This window comes from Brienomyrus brachyistius, chromosome 16 (assembly GCF_023856365.1).
Source record: "Brienomyrus brachyistius isolate T26 chromosome 16, BBRACH_0.4, whole genome shotgun sequence".
NCBI classification, from domain to species: domain Eukaryota; kingdom Metazoa; phylum Chordata; class Actinopteri; order Osteoglossiformes; family Mormyridae; genus Brienomyrus; species Brienomyrus brachyistius.
In genome coordinates this window covers 6495749-6516168 of record NC_064548.1, presented here as the reverse complement: position 1 = coordinate 6516168, position 20420 = coordinate 6495749, and the positions used below count along the sequence as shown (strand labels likewise).

Sequence of the window (20420 nt, the reverse complement as noted above, 5' to 3'; positions counted from 1 at the left end):
CTTCCCGTGGCTGGGCCAATGTATGCATCAGTACACCCACTTAGGCTTTAGTCAGCTGAGTGCAGGACAGAATAGGAGCAAACCACTTTTTGGCAGGTACAGGGAAAACAAATAAATAAACCAACAAACCCACGGTGATTAGTCCGTGCCATTGAGACGAATCCCAACAGAGAGATTTAGGAACATCATTACATGCAGATGGAAGCTCTGCTTGGGTGATTGAAAGTTCCACATGAGGTTTAAAACTGACAGTTCCATCTGTGTCTTCCAAGTCCCTATTTTATTAGGGGGTTTCCTGCAAAATCACAGTATTCTTTCAAACACTAATTCTTGTGGATTATTTTTATTCTCATTGAAACATTTTTGCAAACTCATTCGCTTCATGTTCCTGACCGACCATAAACCATCATTTAGACTCTCAGCTCAAATGTTCTAGAAACGTTCCAAAACTAAAGGACAGATGTGCATCTGTAGAAGAGAGAGAGGTACAGTGAGCAGCATGCACTGAGTACAGTGCGTTGCCACACCCACCACATGACAAACCACCTCAGGGATGAGAGCCTGAGTGCAGCCATGTGGCGGGAGATACCTCAGTACCTCACTGGTCTGAATGGACCAGTGTGAGGTTTTTTTTATGGTGGCTGGAGCACTGATCCTACCACCAACTCCCAAGTTATTCCCTGCAAGTTAGAGGACCTCCCTATAGGGCTGGATGTAGATTAACGTCATACCCAGGACAAAGCAATTGCAGGTTAAGGGCCTTGCTCAATGGCCCAATAGAGTAGAATCACTCATGGGACTTGAACCACCAACCTTCTAGTTGCGGGTACAGATCCCTAGCCTCAGGGCCACCGCTCCATGGATTGAAATGTCTCTCCTGTCTGCATGAATCTGCTCATGCACTAGTAATTGGTTTCATGTGGAGACACTCACTCAAACTGAAAATTCACCATATACAAGCTGCACATCACCCATTTATCAAATGGAGCTTTTAATCAGAATAAGCCTCCATGGCAATGCCATTAGTGAAAGCTACGTATGGTTCTCAGTGCTGTGCTTCACTCTCTGGATTTTATTACAGTAAGTCCTTTTCATTTCTTTCATTTTAGTGATACAACATTTTCAATGGTCTCCATTCACAATCCATTAATGACAGACAAAACTTAAATAAGCCCAATAATGAAAAATACATAGTGAGTACATACAATTTTATGCTTTATTAAAAACAATTAAAATATACAAAACATGACAGTTACTTTACAGTGGACTTCAAGATGATCTTGACTTACCTTAAACATATTTAAATGCAAATGTCTTCCAAAGACAAATAATTTAAAAACAGAAACAGTACAGTATGTTGAAGATAGGAATATTAAGTTGTTGTTTTATGTGCTAAGACCACCATAAAGTCATACATAAATTACTGTACAATGTCATTACTACTCGATTCTGTAAAACAAGAACTGTTTTTCATTGTCAGTTAACATTAATAAGGGACTGCTCAGCTCTGTACTTTATTACTTTGTGTTTATAAGGACATCTTCTGTTTTATGGCTGTTCATTAATTGTGAAAGTGAAAGTGGGGAAAACAGAACAGACTTTGTTACATGTCCTATGAATTATAAACAGTTTGCTAAACTGGATTCAAAATGAATGAACAGGTATAACTGTAAAACGGGGCACGCTGATCATTTCTACATTTAAAACTACTCTTTTTGAACTGTCCTAGATGGAGCATACAAATATAAGCAAATGATGGGGCTGATTTTTCTCCGAAAAATAATAAAACAACCAAAAATAAGGCAATCAATCAAAAAAAGAAAAATCTGAATACATAAATACAAAATGCCAATACATATTAGCCCGTAAGTCCACTGTTGGAAGAGATTTCTAAAATATTTAATATTATTCACAAAAATTCATAGAAAGTTTAATTTAATTAAATGCCATAATAAAGTTTTCGTAATTGACACTGAGTTATGTTTTAGGGCTGGTGATGGACACCTCAACAGCAGTTTTTATTTTAATCCCTGAAATACTCCAGATAAACAGCCAATTTTTTTCATGCGCCATCATATTGTCTTCCAAGAAAAAAAAAAAAACTAATTGCTTTCACTGGATTCAGCTTTTGGGTTAGTTCATAATGTACTATAATTCCATGTTTGTCTTCAAGACGACCTGCACGCCTGCAGTTTCTTGGGCACCTGAATAGGTCTGTTAATCAGAACACCTGCAAGTAGGTTGTTTTCGAGTCACTTCCCACTACATTTTTAGCGGTACATTTGTAGGAGCCCATGTCGCTCCTTGATGGGTTTTGAATGATCAGCGACCCCTGGGGGTGCAGGTACTTGTTCCCAAAAAGACGTGGATGGCTGCTGGCCATTATCTGCGTCTTATTGGGCAGCTCCCAGATCACGTCCGCCTTTGGGATTCCCATGGTCATGCAGTTCAGTTGAATTGCGACACCAAACCGGGCATAGGTAACCGGGCTGGGCCCGCTGGTGATGCGGGGTGGGTAGGAGACCACCATCACGGGTACTGACAACAATGAAGCACCATACTCGTTGCTTGACCTACAGGTGTAAGTTCCCCTGTCGTACACAGTGGCCTGCTGTACCATAAGGGTTCCGTTCTGCATAACCATGTAACGGCCCATCCTCTGTGGCCTGGTTAAAACCACACCACTAGGTAGGGTCCAGGACAGCTTAGGAGGTGGGTTACCATTGGAAAGGCAATGAAGCAGTATGTTCTCACCATAGACAGTGTTCACTATGGTGTTGTACTTGTTGCTGATTTCTGGATTTCTCACAAGTTCCAGGGTGATGGTTCGTTCACTGTATCCTGCTGGATTTCGACCCACACAACGATACGTCCCAGCCTCCGACACTGTGGGATTCTGGATGTGCAGAGATCCATCTGTTGAATGGAACAACCTGGAGAACTGGGTCCCACGCTGAAGTGGAGAACCGTTGGGGAGAATCCAGGTAATCTCTGGAGTTGGAGTACCCTCAAAAGTGCAGTTCAGACTCATGGCTTTCCCAATAATGAGCAACATGGTCTCAGCTCTAGGATTCTTGAGCTGTGGTTTCTGCAGCTCTACAACCTCTCTCACATCCAGATGGACCACTAACCTTGCCTCCCCTCCCTCATTACGGGCGATACAGATCAGCTCAACCGAGTCTGTTTTCCTGAGGAAACGGATCTCCAGAGTTCCATTACGATGGACTGTTATTCTGCTCCCGGAGTATGGAGAGGGGAGGACAACATTCTCCGGCAAAATCCACAAAACCCTCGGCATGGGCATCCCATCTGCATTGCAGTGCAACAGTGTAGACTGATCCTTAAAGGCCGTCTGGCGGACTATGTTCACCCCATTCTTCATGCCATTAATAGTAGGTGGAGAGACTTGCACTTCTACTCTGCTGACCTTTCGATCCTGCCCTGCAGTGTTGCGTGCCGTACAGGTATAGTTGCCATTGTCAGACCTCTGGGCTTTCTGGATCACCAATGTCCCGTCATTATGTACCTCATACTTTTCGGATACACGGGTGATAACACGGTTTGTGGGAGAAAACCACATAACAGTTGGAGTTGGTTCCCCTTTAGCACTGCAGCTTAGAGACACTGACTCGCCATACGGAACTCTTATGGTGTTGTAGGTTTTGTTTTTGATGACGGGAGCTGCTGTCACCACTTTAATGTGGACTTTCATCTCATCCTTCCCAATCTGATTCTCAGCGTAACATGTATAATCTCCCTCCTCCTTCATTCCGGCATCGTTAAAGTAGAGGGTCCCATTGTCAAAGACCACATACTTACTGGTGCGAATTCCACTGTCATCAGACTGCATGATGCTGTTTACCATGGTACCATCTGGCAGACTCCACTTGATCTCCGGGTTGGGAAGGCCGGATGTGATGCAGTCAACCTTTAAGGCTCCGCCATATGACACCTTCTGATTGGTCAGCTGTTTGTACTCAATCTTAGCCGGTTTCATCATTACACTAACCTTGAGAAGCACATAATCATGTCCCATTTTATTTCTGGCAACACACAAGTAGTCGCCCTCATCCTTTTCGGTTACTGCCTCGACTGTCAGCGTCCCGTTATTGAAGACTTTGATCCTAGGATCAAAACTAGAGATAAGCATAAAAAAGATTAGTATTAGTGTTTAAAATGCTTGCAGGCTTTTGATAATGCATTATCGTAGCAGTATCTTTGGTAGTTTATTATTGACAAAACTTAAAAAGTGAACATGAAAAATAATGAATATAAAAAACAGATTTAATAAAAAAGCAACCAAAGTAGTTCATTACTGGGTGTGAGAGGATAGGGCCACTTTAACATTTAGCATGGATTTTCTTTGCAGTGCCAACCTAACCCTTGTCACCCCCCAGCATATATATGAGTGTTTCCTTTCTCCCCCACTGGTAAACATTCCCAGACCATAATTCCTGACCTTACTCAACTGTAACCCTGTAGTGACCCAACCCCCACTGGTGTTGCTGGTGCTGAAATGGCTGCCTTCTCTTCATTTCATCCTGCTTCTTTCATTACACCCATCTCCAAAATCCCTTGTTCTTCCTCCCATCCCTCTCTGCTCACTCTCCTTCTTGGAGGGAGTCTCTCACAGCATGAATCTGACGCCCCTACCATTTCCTGTCCATGACATTACTGCTATTATATTTTCAGAAAATTAACATGACAAGCCTAAATTAATGATGAAAATGCTGGGCAAAGCTAGCAGTAGATTAATAATACGCCACAAACAAATGGAAATTTTCAGGAAGCAAAATGACTCAGAGTAAAATATCTATTTCAACCCCTAATGAACCCACTTGATGCGGAGAAAAATTCTAATTTCTGATGATGAATAAAATAATTGCATGAGAAAAAAAATTAAGCAGGGCTTCAGCAGATATAAAGCATACCTATAATGTTCATCAACTAGCTTCTTGGATGGGGTTCTCCATATGATCTTAGGTCCTGGATCTCCAGCAGCAGTACAGTCGAGGCGTAGCTTCCCTCCGTACGTGACGTCATTGTTCAGCGGAGACGCAGAGGTGATTTTGGCTGTGGAGGAGACCCTGGTCACTGTCAGGCCCACGTTCCTCCTAGACACGCCCACGACATTGCTGGCCATGCACTCGTAGCTGCCGGTGTGCCTGGGTGAGAGATTCTGGATGTACAGCGTGCCGTTCGGGAACACAAATAGGTTGCCGCTGAGAAACTGAGAGGGGCGGATCTGTGTGCCGTTGAACGTGAGCCAGCGAACGGTGGGCTGGGGGGCACCCTTTGCTGAGCAGTGGAGATAGGCTGCCCTGCCTTCAGTGAGCGTGACATTCTCACGACTTTGCTGCTGTATCATGGGAGGCAGGGCGACGACTTGCAGCCGCACGGAGAGAGAATCTGTGCCGGCCATGTTTCCCGCTGTGCATTTGTAAATCCCGCGATCCGTGAAGCTTGCAGATCTAATGTGAAGCGTGCCATTGCCCAGAAGCGTGCCCCTCTGATCTGCACCGCCAGCCGTGTGTAGGGTGGTCCTGTCGGGCATGATCCAGGAGATGTGGGGGGTGGGGAACCCGTGTGCCTGGCATGGTATTTTGATGCTGTCCCCGAGGTACACCGTCACGTCACGGTCATGTGGCTGCAGCATCTGGGGCTTCTGTGCCAGAACGATCAGCGTGACCATCATCTTATCCACTCCATACTGATTCTGCACTGTACATAGGTATTGACCACGGTCCTGCAGTTGTGTATTTCGGATGATGAGGCTCCCATTTGGATGCACCTCGAACCTCTGGATCCTGGTGTTCAGAGCAAGCATGGTCCCTGTATAAAAATCGATAACATACAGAACTTTTAAAAACTAAATAGCAGCAATATACTTTAATGTTTAATGTAAATTTTATACCACAATGATCTCTCAAAATCGGAAAGCTCTTAGTATTCAAATATTTTCATTTTGAATAAAATCAAACACATATCACAATAATAAAGTCAATGTGATGACTGTTATAACAATTTCCCCTATTACTTTATTCACTTTAAAGGATAATTTGAGCAATCAAACCTCTTTTTTCTTTTTACACAAAGACTACAATAGATTTAACTTAGACTAATACTCCTAATCATTCATTTGCAGAAATTCAACAAAGGAAACAAAACTTACTGCAGATTATAGGCACACATTATATATTTTCCCTTTTCTTATTCTTCCTTGTGTACATTTCAAGTGATATATAAATGTGTCATATTTCAAAGGGTCGACAGCGGTGAGTTATTTTTATTTAGTTAAAGGAGTCAGATGTGATCTACGGTAGCAGAGCTGCTCACTGACACACAGCACAGCCGAGACATGTAATGTACTGTATGTACTGTACTCTCTGCATGTGTTTGTCATAGGAAGCTTCTGTTTGGTTCACTCATTCATCTTAGAGTTTCAGCCCAGTGTTTTTTATCAACTCAATGTGGGACCACAGTCCTACAAATTCCACATCCAGGAGAAATTATGATTAATTCGTTTTCTAACATTATGACATTAATATCGTAATGATAAATGTGTACCCCCCCCCCCCCCCCCCCCGTAATTTGAATCAGCTTCAATTTATATGAATAATAAGAGGAACATGTTTTTCTCAACGTCATTTTTGTGACTTAGGAGTCTTTAAATGTGGTCCGGTTTATAAGAGATAAATGTTTCTCAGATACATCACATCAAATTCATAACACTGTGATTTACTTTAATTTCTTTTTGCATTAATGAAGTACACAAAATATTGCAAAAAGAGTAAGACTTTCTGTAATATTTAGGTTAAGTAATGATGTCAAGGGTAAAAATTGGGGGGGGGGGGGGGGGCAATACAACCCCCTCCCAAAAAAGCATACTGTCATGATTAATGGATTTCAACCCCCCAATGTTCAGTCCCTTGGGTAGTCCACTAAAGCAGTGTTTCTCAATCCGGTCTTCAGACAGTCCACATATTTGTTCCTGCTAAAAGGGAATTACCTCCAACCTACTGGGAGCAAAAATGTGCACCATCTGGGAGTCCCTGAGGACCGGGCTGAGAAACACGTCACTAAGATGCAACTGTTAACATACATACCTGTAGAGACTTTAGTCCAGGAGAGGAAAGGTTTTGGCTCCCCAGTGGTTTCACAGGGCAAAACTGCATCCACCTCAGCATTCACAGATATCATAGGGAGGTTAGTGGTGGTGATTCTTGGCTTTCCACGTTGGATTGGTCTTGAAGGTTGTTGATGTGGGTGTTGGGAGACACGCTGAGTGAGGTCAATAAACGGGAAAGATGGAGTGTTTGTATGTTTGGTGTCACCACCCAGACCAACATGCGGAGGAACTGTTATCCTTGATGGTAATGTTATTGTCCTGGAGGTACTTGTGGGAGCAGTCGCAATAGTCTTTCTGGTTGATCGTACAGTGGCAGAGGTTGCCACAATTCCTGATTTTGGAATGTTTAATCTGGAGTTACTAAGTAGTTGGGTCCTACCCTGTGTCCTGTTAAGATCAGGCATCCCTGAGAGATAATATGGGTATGGATTTGAGCTGAGTTTAGTTCCATAGTGTCTGTCAGAAACATACTTTACACCAGCATTCCCTGAGCTATTATGTAATCCATTATTCATTCTGTTAAAGTGGGAATCTGGTAGAAGCTTAGATTTAGAGTCTGTAAAGATGACTTCTTGTCGATGTGTCACTTTTGATATGGTAGTTGCCTCGGTGACACTTGATTCAGTCGCCTGGATTACTGATGTAAATGTTGTTGCCCTGTTAGATTCATTAGCTGTAGCAGTTGTTCTAGGTATGGTGTCTTTCTTGGGCAATAATTTATCCTTTTCTCTTGCTGGTGGGTTTGCTGGTGTAGGACCCTCACCATTTATTTTTGGTTTTGGTCTTGTGATAACTGACATGTTTTTAGTGAAGACAGAGCCTTCAGTGAGCCTTGACTGAGCTATTGTTTGGATTTTTGTTAATACTTGGTCATGGTTTTGTTGGTTTGGCCGAATTTCCTTCTGTGTTTGGTTTTCTTCAAAAATGTTTGAAATTGTGGGAATGTGGAGGCTTCGTGAATCTGAAGAGATAGCTGTGTCATACGTTTCCATAGTGCCTGTTGTGGGAGGGAATAATGTGGACACTGAAGCTGGTAGGAATGGCATCTTTTCAGTGTCTTTATTATTATTTGTCATTCCTTCAGAATTTGCGTATTTATGCTTATTGTTTGTTCTGATGAGGCCTTGTTTTGCTGGAGTTTCTGCTTGTACATGGGAGGTCTGTGTGGAATCACTCGGGCTTGGCATCAAATGTGCGTCTTCAGCTGGCTTTTTACTGTAAGTCTCTTCAAAAGCATTAAGTGCTGAAAGACTATTGCTCGTAAAATCTTCCTGACCTGCTGCCAATGTAAGGACTGTGGGACCTGCCAACGAGGTCGGAAATGCTTCAGAGGCCTCTTTGTTTTTACTCAGTTCATTAGGTCCGTTTACCAGACTCACAGAAGCTTTTTGAGTCACTGCTGTAATTGTGGAACTTCTGAAATTATACTGAGGCTCGGTGCTTGATTTACTAATGTCCTGGCTTTTGGATGACATATTGTGTTCTGAGGTTTTTGATACTGCGTCAGTTCTGTGATGATTTAAAGAGACTGTCTGTTCAGTCATTCTATTTGGTGACACTTGATGGCCAGTTATGGAAACCATGATTGGTGCTTTTAGTAATGTGGATTTGGTGTCTGGTGTTTCTGGTCTGGAAGTGGGAGTAATGGCCATAACTGTTGGAAAAGATACTGAGGTTAACCATACTCTGGCAGTGGGCAGCTGTGGAGATGGGTTAGACTTATTTGGCCTTGCTCTTAGTCTGTTGGGTCTTTTCCGACCACTAACCCTCTTTGAATTCAATGGGTTTCTTGTGCGCGATGGGACCAAGTTGGAATGAGACCTCTGCCTTGTATGTTTTTCATTTGGGGCAGCACTTTGTATTAGCAGTTGAAGAGAACTATTGTTTTTGTTGATCATATACTTTAATTTGGAATCAGGTTGAGCTGTTGTAAGGGATGTTAATAGAGTTGTGTTTACATTATTGTCTGTACTTGTTACGGCATTGGAATTATGTTTAGGTGATAATATCTCTACTTGTTTATCTTGGCCATGATACAGTTCATCACCATATTTTGAACTTTGTGTCATAGTAGGTTCATTACTTCCATCTGATTCAATATCGCTGCCAGATCTTACGAAATGTTTGGGAGCTGCGATAGATGAACTACTGGCCAGTGTGCTACTATGCATCTTCCATGTTGGGACAGGTTCTGTCACATGTAGAACATCTGTGTTGTATTTCCCTTCATTATAATTTTTTGTGACAATATCATTGGGTACTTGTGGATCAGATGTGGAATGTAAAATATAACTACTAGTGGTGACAGCATCTGAGTTAATATTTGTTTGTGGGGCAGATATTTGATATATATGGCTGCTCTGGTCTTCAGATATTGAGGTTTTTGTGATTAGGTTGTATTTTACATTTTCAGTTGGAGGCTGTATTGTGGAGACGACAAAATCTCTTTCTTCCTGTAAGTTTGTGTAACCAATGGAAGATCCTTCGGAGTCATTATTAGGTTCAGATACTTTGCTAATCTTCTCTGTCGTTGTTGGTAAACTGGTAGGAACAGACTTGAATTCCTCACTCCCCGGATTATTTCTGTCACGGATTTTTGCCAAAATGTTAGCCCATTGCTGTGGGTCTATTTTTTTATTTAATGCATTAATTCTTCTTCTTGGGTCTATTGTATTCTTTCCATTGTCTATGTGGGAACCTTTCTCATTTGGTTTCCTCCGTGGTATTGGTCTTCTCCAAGAATTTCTTGATGGATGTCCTTGAACATTGCTCTTCTGATTCCGCTTTTGATTTTGCAAATGTGAATGAACAGAAGATGCTCTTTCTGGAATACCATCCCCAGACAACTCCTCATTTTCTTCCACCAAAGCTTTTACTTTTGTTGATATACCTGAGGCAGGCTGGGGCCGCATGGGGATCCTCCTCAATGGCTGCATCCCTTGTCTTCGTATAATAGTTACATTTGTTGCCACAGAATCCATGCCATGCAAGTTTAATGCCACACATTTGTAATATCCGCTGTCAGTCAAACGACTCTGTGGTATGAGTAATGTTCCATTTGCATAAACAGAAGCCCTGGATGAGCTTCCCTTAAAGTTAATCACACTGCTGTCAGGAAGGATCCAGTTTAATTCTGCATTGGGGGTACCAGAAGCACTACAGGGCAGAGAGAGAGTCTCCCCACTTAATTTAGTCACTTTGGAGCTTTCTTCATTTCCTGGGGAAGGCCTTGAGGAGTCATCAACAGAAAGGCGAAATGGAAGAACATCAAGGTCGCCCCTCACCTGAGCAGTGCAGTAGTACACACCAGAATCTGAGTGGTCTACTGATTTAATAATCAGTCTTCCTGTACTGGAGACAGAAACCCTATTGTTAGCACTAGTATAAGGTGCAACCACTTTTGAGCCATCTGGAAGAATCCAAGTAATATCTGGATGACCAGAACTGAGTACATTGCAATCCATTTCACTTGTACCTCCAACAACAGCACTGAGCATAGTTCTGGTGTCATTTTTGGATTCTATCATAACCCATGTCCTTTCTTCCCTTCTGATCATTTCGGTATCAACCACTTGTGAAAAACGAGTGCCGAAGATTAACTTGACACTTTTTCCAGTCGAATGAGGTCTATTCAGCTGTAGGCTGACAGATGACTGCATCAGCCATGAGGGCTGGGCCATAATGGCAGCTCTCACCCCTGTGTAGTAATAGGCATCTTTTTCCATATCCTGTCTGTATCTATAACTTAAATTTGGCTCTTTGGTGAGCATGATTTCTCTCTGTAGATGTACAGGAACTTCACTGTAGTATGCGATGAGCTTCCACAATTTCTCATAGTTTGCCCGATCTATTGGGCATTCAAAATCCACAAAGATGCTCATGTTTGCTGTAATCTGTTGGCTGTTTGTATGGTTCCAACTGATTTTTGTAGACCCCTGAGTTTCATTAATAATGCAGTCAAGATCGACTTTGTTTCCATGCTCATCAGACAGATTGAGTGTGACATTTCCGAACGTTTCTTTAAAATGCTCCAAAGAGAGAATTTCACTCTCCATCTCTTGGGGAACAGTACTGACTCGATGTGAGTTAATGACTGGACCTGTGCAAGTGAATTCTTCTTGTTCCATGATACCTTTACTTCTCAAATGCTTCGGTGAAAAACACGCTGGACACAGCTCACCATTTGGATAAGCTTTATCTTTCCTGCACTTCAGCACATCTGCGAAAAAAGGCACAATATCTAGTGTAAAATAATCTATTGTTCAATGAGTCAGTATAAACTGGCATTTTGTTATTATCCTATTTTAACAGATGTTTCACCCAAATGTGACTTACATAAATCACAATTTAATATTTAGGAAATTCCAGTTAAGTACTTCCTTACAACTGGAGGGTTCTTGCTGTGACCTACTTTATTAAATATTATAGTATTGTGTCCCATATTTAAAGACCATATAAAAGTACACTAAACCCAAACTGCCAGAATATGAAAATCAAAAACATATGCACATTTTTCTTGAATAGTTTTTTGTTTCTCTTTTAAGTCATTCTGGATATTAGCGTTAAAGGGATTATTGCAAATTATTTATTATATCTGTATTTTTACCTGAAGAAAGTGTGCTCCAGTCAATGAACCATTTTAACCTGCAGTCACAGGCCCACGGATTCCCATGTAGGAACAGGCTCTCCAGCTGTGGGATCTTCTCCAGCATCTGCCTGGGCAAAGTGGCAAGGCTGTTGTTTGAAAGGTGTAGGTGCTTCAAGGTGGAGATATGGAAGTGCTCTAGGAGGGAGAATGTCGCAAAGGTGGCAGGGTGGAGCCGCTGTAGGTGGTTCCCTTCCAGATTGACCAGGCGAAGAGCCGTCAGACCTTGGAAGGCATCAGGGTGGATGAATTCAATTTTGTTGTGATCCAAGTGTATTCGAATCAAGCTCGATAACCCTAGAAAAGTGCTTCTTTTGATCACTCTCAGTTTGTTGAAGCTCATCTTCAGGACCTAGAACATAATGGGCAGGAACAGAATGGCAGTGTTTCAGTCATTTTTTCCTTCACAGTTAAGTGCTCCATGCTTGTTCTGGACCATCAGCTCTTTTACTTAAAGTAAAAAAAAAAAACTCAGAACTGCTGAAACTGACTTCCCCTCTTGTAAAGCCATCAAAGAACTTAAGTGCTCAGCATGTACTTCATCCATGTAAAATTTGCAAAAAAAAGTGTTATGGAAAGAAGCTTTTCCAGTGCAAATAAACAATACTCTTCTACTCATAACCACCAGTTAATGGATTTTGCCAACTTGCGACTCTTTCTTTTCCTCCGTCCAACAACAACCCCTTATGGCACCCTGGCCTGCAGCATTAAGGGTAACGAGGGGCTGGGGAGACTGGAGCCTATCGTAGGCAACAAGCATAGGGCACAAAGCAGGAGTGGACACGGAACAGAATGTCCATGCAGGACACAAAGTCTACGGAGTGTTTAGATATACAAATTAACTTAAAACTTCATGCCATGAGAGATGAGGTGGGATTGGAACCCTTAACCCTTCAGATACAAAGCAACAGCACCACCCACTGAGCCCCTGTGTGGCCTGGGCAGCCTTACATGTAAATGCAAATGTGGTGACTGGCAGCATATAAGAGACAGTAATGTCATTTTGCTGAATATAATTTGCATAGAAATAGGCTGTCTACATTCATTTATATTTATTTTGTCATCAAATTATTTTCTCTTCATTTAAAGTCTAATATTTACTTTGGTTAAATTTAAAAACATGACATCATAAAATTACTCACAGGGATCACAGAAAAACATGTCATATAGTATTTGTTATTATACATAAAACTGTATTTAACAGATCAGCAAATCTAGTTCGTATAACTACCACAGTGGAAGAGAAGCCCAGTTTAAGGACTGCGGCTTTAAGACTGTCCCCAAAAGGGCTTTGGTGTTATACTCTTGATATAAAATGTAACAACTACAGCCAGTAGCTGAGTTAAGACCGTCCGACTTATGGACAACTTGTACCTAGGAACGGACTGCCAAAAAGCATACTATATAAAAAAAATTCAGGTTAAATACAATGGCTCGTAATAACGAATGCATGCACTTCTTAGTGACACTTGTGAAACAGGGACTCCCTGTATGGGGGCTGTCTCTATGGGTACTGCATGTATGGGGACTGCCTGTATGTGCACTGCCTGTATGGGGACTGCTTGAATAGGGACTACCTGTATGGGGACTGCATGTATGTAGACTGCCTGTATGGGGACTGCCTGAATGGGGACTGCTTGTATGGAGATTACCTGTATGGGGACTGCATGCATGTGGAGTGCATGTATGAGGACTGTATGTATGTGGACTGCCTGTATGGTTCTGCCTGAATGGGAACTGCTTGTATGGAGACTACCTGAATGGGCACTGCATGTATGGGTACTGCATGTATGGGGACTGCCTGTATGGGGACTGCCTGAATGGGGACTGCTTGTATGGAGACTACCTGAATGGGCACTGCATGTATGGGTACTGCATGTATGGGGACTGCCTGTATGGGGACTGCCTGTATGAAGACTGCATGTATGGGGACTGTTTGTATGGAGACTGCATGTATGGGGACTGCCTGAATGGGGACTGCTTGTATGGAGATTACCTGTATGGGGACTGCATGTACAGTATGGGGACTGCCTGTATGGAGACTGCCTGAATGGGGACTGCTTGTATGGAGACTACCTGAATGGGCACTGCATGTATGGGTACTGCATGTATGGGGACTGCCTGTATGGGGACTGCCTGTATGAAGACTGCATGTATGGGGACTGTTTGTATGGAGACTGCATGTATGGGGACTGCCTGAATGGGGACTGCTTGTATGGAGATTACCTGTATGGGGACTGCATGTACAGTATGGGGACTGCCTGTATGGAGACTGCCTGAATGGGGACTGCATGCATGTGGACTGCCTGTATGGGGACTGCCTGAATGGGGACTGCTTGTATGGAGACTACCTGAATGGGCACTGCATGTATGGGTACTGCATGTATGGGGACTGCATGTATGGGGACTGCCTGTATGGGGACTGCCTGTATGGAGACTGCATGTATGGGGACTGTTTGTATGGAGACTGCATGTATGGATACTTCCTGAATGGCGACTGCTTGTATGGAGATTACCTGTATGGGGACTGCATGTACAGTATGGGGACTGCCTGTATGGAGACTGCCTGAATGGGGACTGCATGTATGGAGACTGCATGTATGGGTACGGCATGTACAGTATGGGGACTGCCTGTATGGAGACTGCCTGTATGGGGACTGCCTGAATGGGGACTGCATGTATGGAGACTGCCTGCATGGGGACTGCCTGAATGGGGACTGCATGTATGGAGACTGCCTGTATGGGGACTGCCTGAATGCGGACTGCATGTATGGGTACTGCATGTATGGGGACTGCCTGAATGCGGACTGCATGTATGGATACTGCATGTACAGTATGAGGACTGCCTGTATGGAGACTGCCTGTATGGGTACTGCATGTATGGGGACTGCCTGAATGCGGACTGCATGTATGGGTACTGCATGTATGGGGACTGCCTGAATGCGGACTGCATGTATGGATACTGCATGTACAGTATGAGGACTGCCTGTATGGAGACTGCCTGTATGGGGACTGCCTGTATGGGTACTGCATGTATGGGGACTGCCTGAATGCGGACTGCATGTATGGGTACTGCATGTATGGGGACTGCCTGAATGCAGACTGCATGTATGGGTACTGCATGTATGGGGACTGCCTGAATGCGGACTGCATGTATGGGTACTGCATGTATGGGGACTGGCTGAATGTGGACTGCATGTATGGGTACTGCATGTACAGTATGAGGACTGCCTGTATGGAGACTGCCTGTATGGGGACTACCTGAATGGGGACTGCATGTATGGAGACTGCCTGTATGGGGACTGCATGTATGGAGACTGCCTGTATGGGGACTGCCTATATGCAGACTGCCTGTATGGAGACTGCCTGTATGGGGACTGCCTATATGGTGACTGCCTGTATGGAGACTGCCCGTATGCATAATGACGTTACCTCCAATGACACCAGGTCTCTGAAGACCGCATCTGGGATATTGTGTAGGTCATTTCCATGCATCAGAAGAACTTGCAGCTTTCTTAACGCTGTGAAAGAACTAGTTGTGATCCTGTTTATGGCATTAAACCTGTAACAAGAAAGCCAGAAGTCAGCTGCTGCCCACTCATTGAAGTTTACTGCAACAGAACTGTGAATTACACCAGTCAGAGCTCCGAGAAGCTAAGAAAAACTGAAAAAGGACACTTCACAGAGTCCTTGGAAGCAGATACTTAACATTTTTTTGAATGTCTGTCAAATGTTTGATATCACACATTCACAGGTGCAATATTATCTACTTCACACAGTAACACACGTCTGCTCAGCAGATTTCAGACAGTGGGGTAAGTTCACATCCTACATGCTGAGTGGCGTCCCCAAATGGGGCGTTCCCCTGCTGCTTACCCCAGATTTACACGCTCCACTTGTTTGGGAATGCCTGCTGGGACAGTGAGCAGGGAGCGGAAGGTGCAGTGCACCTCCGTAGGCTGGTAGCAGGCACACGGGCGTGGACACGGGCGAGCTTGGGGCAGCAAAGCCAGCAGCACAATCACTGACAGTAAGGTGGCACCTGCATGTGCCATTTTCCACACGTCTTGCCAGGGAAATCTCTCACAGCTATCTGACACCAAAAACACAGAAATTCTCTCCTGTATGAGACACTTTTATACTTTTTTTTTATTTTATGACGTTCACATACATCAACTCCTTAATAAATGCCGTTAAACTTCTTCTCTACTTCAAAATGCCAAATGCATTCAGCAGGGCAATAAACAAATGTAGCTCAGTAGTCATTAATAACCCCTTATTATTCTGATATTTGTAAATGCTTATTTACAAACATACAATTCTGACTGACAACTAGGGCTCTGTCGTTTTTTCACATAGACTTTTAGGTGACGGGGATGGAAGAATGCTTTGTAATTTTTATGAATAAAACGCTCCTCGGCTTCATTTTCCTCAAAGATACTATTACCGCACCCTAGTAACATATTTAAAGTGAGAACAAAAGCACATTATCTGCCATTAAGATATAGTAGGTTAAGTTTATTTATACTGCACAAAACACAGCGCCAGGCCAAATCTTAAGTACCCTACGAGGGGACTAAAAAGACTTTTTTAGTAATATAATAACATAATAGTTATTTACTGGCACCTCCAATTTATCCCCAAACCCATTAAAAATCGACACAGATCTTTAAAATCTACAGGCAAATGAATGCTATTTCATTTTTGTCGTTAGAAAAACGTATATTCCCAGATGAAACAAACAAACTTCCGCCTTAAAAGTAAATGGTAAATTAATAATTAGAAGTAATTACTCACACTTTACCTATGAATAGCAAAGCGGTTCAGGGGAAATAATACGAAGGTTGACCATGATCTCGTTTTTAACTCCTCCTTTTAATCCGAGGCGAAGTCCATCTCTAATAGCAGCTATTTCAGTCCTTCATTCAAGGTTGTGCAGCTCTTCCTGATATCCACACGGTTTACACTTTTTAGTAAAGTTGCTCAAATTTAACTCGGGATGCACATCCGGTAAAAGCCTCCGATTCTTGACAAAACACTGTTAAAAATAAATCATTAATAAAGGCAATGGGTGATGGAAACAGTTTAATTTCAATGAAAAGTCGTTGAAATTTGTTTTTCAGTTTATTCTTGCATGCATTTATATATCCACCAAAAGCATGCTGGACTTTAGCGGTGTGAATGATCACAGCGGAGCCTTTAGGGATGCCTTTGCTGTGCAAAAGTGAGATTCGCCACATAAAGACGAGCCGAGAAGAGAGTGATGACTTTTTACTCAGAGGGGAGGAGCTCTGAACGGGGCATCGTGCGATGTCTCGCTCAGAAACAGTGCCAAAGTAAATAAACTTCTGTCACCGAGTTTGTCAGTACCAGACCAACAAAAATAAATCCACTTTCTGTTACCGTAACATAGCTTTTACGGTAATATTTACCCAAACATAACGTGCTGTTTAAGCACAAAGTGGAAATCTGACTGAAATACGTTCATTCGTTCATGCTTTCCATTCATCAATGTTGCCCCCACTATTAATTGTTACATATACATTGTCAACCCCAAAACTACTATTATGGCCACTACTGTGCCTATTATATTATATTATATTATATTATATTATATTATATTATATTATATTATATTATATTATATTATATTATCATCCAAATTGATGTCATGTAAGGACAGGGTGTACCTCTACCTTGTGGTTTGAAGGTGGATGAAAAATGCTATAAAATAAATAAAAACATAATCAATTACCTTTACCTTGCTGCAATGATGTGACATCACCTTAAAAGAGAGGGGGAGAGGGGAAAATAAGCCTTGTGGTCATTTAAGTAAAATGTGTGGTCAGTTTGCATGTTTTAGCAGGGCTGTTTAAAATGGAAGTGACTTAATGTAACCTGCAGTTTTTCAAGGGCAGTCTCCATTATCTTGGTTCATCTCATTCAATTGCTTTACACCCTTTTACAACAGTATTAGTTTCATGCAAATGGTACAGGATACATTCAGTACTTCCCATTGACAAGTTGGAGTGAAAAGGTACCAATATATTTTCATTAAAAAAAAAAGACGTGAGTAGTGTTCATTTATTCTGGTCGACATTCTGTTGATTGTTGACATGTAGTGTGAAGACTGCACTCACCTGTTCTTTAGTGTAATTATAGCCTCAGCACTATTCTGCCCTTTTTGGCTGGGTAGTCTTGGAGTTTGGAGTGTTGTGTGCATTCGAGGTGGAAATACTGTAGGAAGCACTGCTTCACTTACAGTATAAGACATCACAGGGAGGAAGCACTGCTTCACTTATAAGACATCACAGGGAGGAAGCGCTGCTTCACTTATAAGACATCACAGGGAGGAAGCACTGCTTCACTTACAGGATAAGACATCACAGGGAGGAAGCACTGCCTCACTTACAGTATAAGACATCACAGGGAGGAAGCACTACTTCACTTACAGTATAAGACATCACAGGGAGGAAGCACTGCTTCACTTATAAGACATCACAGGGAGGAAGCACTGCCTCACTTATAAGACATCACAGGGCTTCAGGGTTGCTAATTATGCCTCTGATGTAAGCAGGTGCTGCTCAGCACGTCAGCAGGCAGTGTATGGAATGCGTAAATGGAGGGTGCAGTTTCAAAGCCCGGAGTTCTAAACCCACTTGTGATAAACAGTGTAAAGGTATTTAGTTTGACCCTAATATGTTGTGTGTTCAGGATGTGTGTTGGGTCATTCAGAATCTTCTGTGCCTCCCTTAGCACAGATTTTTCATATAAAGATTGAGGATAGTGCTGTTCCTTTTTCTCTATAATCTTCATGGCTGTTTGAAGGAGACGTTTGAACTTTAACCCTGCTAACAGATTACCAGACCATACATGTATGCCATATCAAATTACACCCTCTAAAATCATTTGATAAAACTGTCAGACATTTATACCAAGGCGCCTGATTTATGGGTATATTTTGAATTAGTATTGGACTGTGATAACCAGTTGACTTTGGATCGAATATCATCTGTTCGGTTTTCTTCACATTCACAACAAGGAGGTGAGCATCACACGAAATTCATGCATTAAGAGAGAGGTTTTCATCATTTACTTACATAACTATACCATTTATTTTTTAACTTAACATCAATCTGTTTACAGAATTATTTTTAACCTTTTCTGTGAAAAATAAACCGTCAAATGATACGATTGACAAGTAGCTACTGGAAATAAGTTTTTTATATGTTTCATTGATAGTTTAATTTAAATGATATGCTTATTGGGCCATTTTCTTATTGGACTCATCACGTTTTCCTGTGAATCATCAAGAATAACACTATTTTCCATTTAGTGTCCTTATCCTTAACTTGAAGATACTTTTTCTTCATGACTGGCACATCCGCTAAGGTATTATATTTAACATTTTACTGCTTTACTTTGTATGTGTGCATTTTTATTTGTTTAAAATTAATTAAAGGCAGTTGTCTTTGTCTGTATTTCAAAAAACAATGACCCTATTAAAAATAAAGCTCTCCTTAAATTAGTACTATTACACTGGGGCTGAAAGAATGACGATCCTGTGAGCAATTTTCAAAGAACAAGGGGAATTTTATTATGAAATGCATTCAAAAGACAGCAGAAAAGAGAGTCTATGAGAGATCAAAGCAAAGGCAGGCAGGTGGAACAAGGACCATCCAAGGCTAGAACTGACACAGAGGAAACACTGAGGCAACACTAGCAAAAACACTTAACACATGCAACTCCTACAGCACAAACAATGACCGACTGAAGAATTGGGGAAGGGCAGGTTCTTATATACACTGATGATGAAGCTAGACAAAAGACAGGTGTATATCATTACTAATCATCCAAGCACTAACTTGCACAACTAGATACGAATATGGATAAGTTAGAGACAACAAACCAGAACTAATACAGAAACACGTGAAGAAACTAAACATGGGGAAACTACTAACTAAAATGTAAAATGTAGTTGATTCTGGCCTCTGGCCAGCAATTAACCCATGACAGCAGGGAAGTACAAATAACTAGCCACATACTTGATCCTGCTAGCCACAGGGCAGCCTGGGGAAATGGGGAAAACACTAGGGATAATGAAAGGTGCTAAACACAGAGATAAGAATGGGATGGCCAGCCACACCGCAGCGGACAAAAAGGGACAAGGCAGGGACCAGTACTGATACTATGTATCTTCATTTCAACATGATTCGAAGGTTGTGATTTGCCTTTATACTTGTCATTGTAACATGCTGTGTGCATTGGAGTTAACCTTTGAGTTTAACAGCTGGGATTTTAGCTAGAGTGTGATGCATTGTGGGAGCACAGTTATACTTATTACCACAATTTGTTAAGGAGTGTTTGTAAAAAAAAACAGCTAATGGCGAATGTGAAAACCAAATAAATAAAATATGTTTTACTAACACAAAAGTTGAAAGGTTTATGCATTTTCTTGGTAGACATCATGTCCACCGGCTAACAAGCACCATAAAACGTACCACCATGTTAAGAGAGTAATTGAAAAATCATTTGCTTTTGGCATATCAGTCTTCTCTTTTTATTATCCCCTTTGTTTGTTGTTTTGAGCCTAAATGGTCTGTGAGCAATAAAGATCTATTAATATGTGCCGTATAAAGTATTTAC

General features: G+C 42.0%; 1 protein-coding gene across 2 annotated transcripts; it reads right to left on the bottom strand.

The window, feature by feature from the left end:
* Positions 1–1202: 1202 nt before the first annotated feature.
* mxra5a (matrix-remodelling associated 5a) lies at positions 1203–17001 on the bottom strand. 2 transcript variants are annotated; one of them, XM_048977944.1, is made up of 7 exons: positions 16579–17001; positions 15651–15867; positions 15207–15336; positions 11736–12126; positions 7107–11348; positions 4932–5832; positions 1203–4136 (listed from the first exon to the last, which is right to left on the bottom strand). In XM_048977944.1, the coding sequence occupies exons 2-7, from the start codon at positions 15827–15829 to the stop codon at positions 2222–2224; spliced, it is 7758 nt and encodes a 2585-aa protein (XP_048833901.1). In that variant the 5' UTR covers positions 15830–15867; positions 16579–17001; the 3' UTR covers positions 1203–2221. The 2 variants fall into 2 exon arrangements, with proteins under 2 accessions (XP_048833901.1, XP_048833902.1); XM_048977945.1 differs by having other exon boundaries at positions 15651–15863.
* Positions 17002–20420: the final 3419 nt, after the last annotated feature.